General features: G+C 39.5%; 1 protein-coding gene across 1 annotated transcript in view; it reads right to left on the bottom strand.

Moving 5' to 3' along the window:
• Positions 1 to 4,747: 4,747 nt before the first annotated feature.
• Positions 4,748 to 6,000, bottom strand: part of OCA2 (OCA2 melanosomal transmembrane protein) — a 200,490-nt gene continuing 199,237 nt past the window's right edge. The window contains exon 23 of the mRNA XM_075723222.1: positions 4,748 to 4,835. Coding sequence (XP_075579337.1) covers positions 4,748 to 4,835 — 88 coding nt within the window. The remainder of the gene's footprint in view (positions 4,836 to 6,000) is intronic.

The raw sequence follows: 6,000 nt of genomic DNA, 5'->3' as shown, positions 1-6,000 counted from the left end.
AAATCCATGGTGTATTTGTGTCTTGGTTAGTGTTTATACTTCTCATCCTTTCAACTCAAAAAGACTATGGTGAAACTTCAGAAGGTGAAAATGTGAAAAAAGGGATAAGCAAAGATATGAGAGTATGTCATATAAGATATGAGCAAATAGACTGTGATCTCCAGACCAGAAATAGCTCTATAAAATCATGATTTAGAAAAAATGATGGCTATTCATTATCCCTTCCCAGCCAAAAGATTTGGGAAAGGTGTTGGGGGAGAGGTGTCATAGAAATTAAATTAGAAAAGGGCAAGTTCAAAACAAACAGCTGCAATATTTTTCCTACAGTGTATAGTTTATCTGTGAGACTCCTTACCAGATGTTGAATTTACACAGGTTCAGCAACGAGCTGGCTAAGCTTGTGGAAGGACAGTCCATCAGGTGCAATGCAATATAAAGATGCCATCTCTCATTCAAGAAGTCTCTGGGTCATAGAAATCTCTGGAAGTTGGGACAATATTCTGGGAAAACATAATTTTATGTTTGCTCTGCTCTTGTGTTCTTCACAGGCACCCACTATGCCCCATTGTCAGAGATAGATGCTGGGCTGGGCAGGGTCTTGGCCACTCTCAGTGCTATTCTTTACTAGATAGTTCAGTATTTGGTGAAGTTCTAGTATGTCCCTCTTTCCTTCCTTGCTTTCAGTAATTGCCCTGCTTACCTACTGGAGATGGTTTCTTTTAATGGGCTTTGGCTTACATTGCCCTGTAGTGCTATAGTTCATATATTGCTGTCTTACTGCATTTTACACCGTTCATAAAGGGTCAATGGATCTCAGAGTAGTCATATATTTATATTTATTCAAAACAAACATCACTGGACTGACTAAAGGGATGTCAATGAAAATGAAAATCCTGTCCCCTGAGATCAGCCACGAACATACTAAAGATGATACACTTTTACATAATTTATTATTTAATTAATATTTTGTTCAGTCTTTTAGAGAGAATTTCACTGCGAGAATAAATTCCACCCACTCTTCAAATTCACTCCATTTTTATGGGATCCTATACACTAGTTTTGTCAAGGATGTAGTCACTGTAACTTGTGCCCTTCTGATGTGCAGATTACATTGATAACTATAATGGAAGTCAATGAAAAATATACTTCATTACCTTGAAACTATCTGAAGTACCTGGGTAATTTTCATTTTAGCAGATTGTCTGCTAATGTGAGAAACAACAGCAAGAGGCCAGAAAAACATGTTTATCACTGTTATTTCTCTGGTTATTGAACATTAGATTACACTCACGTAAAGCCGTGTGCAAACAAACAACTTTATCTTCTTTTTACAATTTGCTTTGTCATATGAGCTCTCACTGAGCTCTTCTTGGCTGTGCAAACAAAGCAGCAAGGTTGTTTAAGGAAGGAAAGCCAGCTTATTTGAAGGAAATCGTCAGGAAAACAGTATATCATAAAAATATTTCCTAGAGGCAGAATGAATTTAGCCTTAAGTTTGGTTGCCTAAAACCATGATCAATATGATTTTGTACTCCCTGTGCACTACTTGTCGTCTTTTGACAGGACAAGTAACATAAGAGAAAAAAAATCTCATTTGAGTCCTGTTTATGTACCACCTCTGAAGCCAGCCAGATCTCTCTGGCACCAAAGTGTTCCAGAGTATTTGCTAAGATGAGTGAGTGGAAATGAATTGCTGCGCTTCTATCTTCCTCCTTCCAGCAAACTGTAAATGCAGACATGCATTTTCATGTCAGCTAATGTGATCACATTATTAGCATGACTTTGCTTGGGGTTGGCAGGAGGGTTTCAAGGTCCCAGGAGCAAGATTAGGTTTTGTTTAGGGTTTTTACTCCTTAAGAAGAACAATAAAAAAGAATTAGTAAGTTGTGTTGTGGGACCATGGTCTCATTTTTATACGCCTACATGCCAACAGTGTTTTAATGAAATAGAAAGAAAATAAAACCTTAAAATGTGTGAAAGAAAAGAAAGAAAAGAAAAAAAGAACAATCCCCCCAAAACAGATAAAAACAAATGTGTTTTATCAGACCCTGATTTTGCATTCTGTATGGCTTAATACAACAGTTCTTGCACAACCAGTGACTGCACCAAGATTACTCCAATGTGAAAAATGTGAGGGCTATAAAATATTTAGTGAATATTTTTAACCAGGAATCAATGTTAAGCTGATTAGCATAAATTTCTTTAATTGAAATAGAATTCCAGTTATTTCCAGTAAGAGCAAACTGCTCTTATAAGGAAAAAGTGTCCACATTGAGAGCAGGACAGGCCAAATTCAATTTCAGACAAATTGTCTGCCAGAGTGACTTTCAGGCTCATCTCTTTGGTTTTTCTTTTGTTTTGATTCAGAATTTGTGCAGGGTTTTGTTCTTGGTGGATTTTTTTAATATAAAAGGAGTGGCAGTTATGCTGGTTCTTGGGAGAAGATCTTGTGTTCTACACTTAGTCACAGTTTGAGCAGCATCGAGGTTTCTCAACAGTGCTGCAAAACTCAGCCCTGCCACAGAAGACTTCACTGATCCAGGTGGCCCAAGTGTGGATGGGGCTGCAAGTCTTGGCTGGAGATTTTGGGGCAATGGAGAGAGCTGCTCCACCTGCTTCCTCTGCTAACACTGAGTCTACCAGGAGGGGTGGGAGCCAGCCTTGCTTTGAGTGGGTGCTGTGACTCATTTCCTCTTAGTGGTATATTTTAGACTTAAAAAACCCATCTAGATAAGGCATACAACCTGCATATGAGTAAAATGACCTGGACAAGCTGGAGAGGTGGGCCTGTGTGAACCTCATGAGGTTCAACAAGGCCAAGGGCAAGGTCCTGCACCTGGGATGGGGCAACCCCTGATATCAGTACAGGCTGGGGGATGAAGGGAATGAGAGCAGCCCTGCAGAGAAGGACTTGGGGGTACTGGTGGATGAAAAGCTGGACATGAGCCAGCAATGTGTGCTGGCAGCCCAGAAAGCCAACCGTATCCTGGGCTGCATCAAAAGCAGTGTGGCCAGCAGGTCGAGGGAGGTGATTCTGCCCCTCTGCTCTGCTCTGCTCTGGTGAGACCCCACCTGGAGTGCTGCGTCCAGCTCTGGGGCCCTCAGCACAAGAAGGACATGGACCTGTTGGAGTGGGTCCAGAAGAGGGCCACAAAAATGATCTGAGGGCTGGAGCACCTCTCCTGTGAGGCCAGGCTGAGAGAGCTGGGGTTGTTCAGCCTGGAGAAGAGAAGGCTGCAAGGAGACCTTATTGTGGCCTTTCAGTACTTAAAGGGGGCCTGTAGGAAAGATGTGGGCAATCTTTTTAGCAAGGCCTGTTGTGACAGGACAGGGAGTAATGGATTTAAACTAAAGAAGAATAGATATAGACTGGATATAAGGAAGAAATTTTTTACAATGAGGGTGGTGAAGCACTGGAACAGGTTGCCCAGAGAGGTAGGGGAGGCCCCATCCCTAGAAACATTCAAGGTCAGGTTGGATGGGGCTCTGAGCAACCTGATGTAGTTAAAGCTGTCCCTGCTCACTGCAGGGGGGTTGGGCTGGATGACCTCTAAAGGTCCCTTCCAACCCAAAACATTCTATGATTCTATGATTCTATGAAAATAGGATATATGATTAACCTCACACCCCCTATGGGAGAGAGATTGCTTCTCTCTCATTTACCAGATTATCTCAAGGACTAAGCACAGGTGACAGCCATGCTTGATCACCTCTACCAGCTCCCTGTAATTCAGCCTTGTTCACTTGGCTTGCACTTACCACGTTGCCAATTTCTCTGACTCAAGATAAAACAGACCCACCAGTAATTCAGACCAATCACACAAAGGTATTGGAAGATGGGGACTGAGAGCTTGAATGCCTCACAAGGCTTAACATTCATAATGAAAGTTTGACCTGTTCTGGCATCCAGTTATTCAAAACCATATATGTGGTTTAGCACATTATTATCAGAAAGAAGGAAATCAAAGCCAAAATATGATCTCATTCTTCCATATAGTGTATTAACCTATTAAAAGTTTTAGAGTACTCAATCATAGAAGTGAATTAATAATTAAATGGAAGATGTCCAGTGCTTTATCACATCTTATGCCTATACTTTAGTAAGAAGAGGGGCATTAGTTTATTTTAAGAAAAAAAGCAGCTTAACGCTGATTAGGATCTTTAAAAGGAAAAATAAAGCCCTCAAGGAATGCAGTCCCGGTTCCAAAATAATAATTCCTTCCACAACACATTTTCAGGAGATGTGTTTATTTTAAAATATAGATAAAGATACATCCTTCATAGTGTACAGACTCTCTGCTTAACTGTCTATTATTACAACTTGAATATTAGTTAATTTAATACAAATAGCTAAATACATTGACAAAGACAAAGGAAGCCCTAAAAAGAAATTACTGAACATCTGCTATTGTGAATGAGTTTTTCATCTGTGACTATACTCAGATTCTGTCAATACAAACTTTCAGGCACAACATATTCCCTTGTGATGGTACCTTTTCATCTGCACAATAATTGTATTCATAATTAAATATGTGGATTCTTTAATTTTGATTGTCTATTTCTGCAAATTCTTCACAAAACAGAAAGTTAAGAATGACCAAACATGATGCTGATGTTGACAATCATTTTGATTGATACCATATGTTGGGATTTTACACATCTTTTTCCTTTTATATGTGTTGTTAGTGTTCTGATATATAAACTAAATGGAACAGAAAGCTTCTTTGAGTCTTGAAAGTATAAATTACTATGAGTTCCAACCTACTACAACATGAGCAACAAGAAGATAGCACATCCCGATGGTACAGGACACAATCATCATGGGGAAACCTAACCTGAAACAACAAAAAAATAAAAGAAAGATCAATAAGGACACAATAGTTTGTTCTCCAAACAATTTATGAAAAGGAAATTCAAGTTTTCCATCACATTCCAAGCCTTGAATATGCTTATAGCAGTGCCAAAAGCATGGACATACTGCAAGTATGACAATGTCTAGGAGTCTAATATTCAAGCTCACATTTCTAATTCTGGCCTACTTAAGAGATAAGTGGTCAAAATTAGCACAATTTCATTGGTTTCAGGGTATCTCTTCCAATTTACTCTGGCTCAGAATCTGGCATGCCTTGTTGTTTTGTTTGGGGTTTTTTCCCCAGACAATATGCAATTACACAAGTAAAAGAGCAATTCTTACAAATTATGCAGCATTAGAATAGATTATCCAGTGTGTATCATTTCAGATTAGGTGTGTAACCCTGGTACGGCACTTTATAACTTAATCTATGGCTGAAACTCCCTGTTGATATGTAGTCACATACACCTAGTATTCCTCTTCCGTACTTCTCACCAGGTTTAACAGACTTGAATGGACTGTTGAAAATAAACCCCAGACAGCTGTAAAAGTGCTAAAACTTTGCTTTTCTATGAAAACAGCTATTTTTTTTCCCACCACAGATTAAACTTTTCAGACAACACCCAGATTTTATAGCTTTCTTTAGACTGACAAACACAGGCAGCAGAGATGCACAACTGGAAAGGATGTTGTGGAGTTGGCCAAGTCCTACTCTGCTAGATATGTAGGTCTTCCATATGTGTGAAAAGAAGGGAGTTTTCTGAAATTTAAAAGCATTATTGTATGATACTGAGGGACTGTGAAGAACCACTGCTGTGATCACACTCATTTGTTTTATGTTACTGAAATCATAAGGAGAACTGAGAGGAGAAATGATCATGCCACAAATGACCCTCCTTACGTACTTTTGTCAAGTTCAGCCAAGAATTTCTGTAAACCTCATCAAAGCATGGCGATGTCCTCTGAAGTACAGCATTTCATTTATTCTCTTCCTTGAAGTAAGACCTGCTTATTACATGTGGGTGTATTGGTTGTGCCTTTTCACCTTTCTTGTTAGAAGCCCTCAGGAAGGTTCCTCGAGCCTGGTGAGGGGATCCAATATTGCGGATCATACCACTGATGAAGAGATGCCCATTTAGTAGGTGACA

This window comes from Pelecanus crispus, chromosome 1 (genome assembly GCF_030463565.1).
Source record: "Pelecanus crispus isolate bPelCri1 chromosome 1, bPelCri1.pri, whole genome shotgun sequence".
Taxonomy (NCBI): Eukaryota; Metazoa; Chordata; class Aves; order Pelecaniformes; family Pelecanidae; genus Pelecanus; species Pelecanus crispus.
This window is presented reverse-complemented; position numbering and strand designations above follow the sequence as displayed.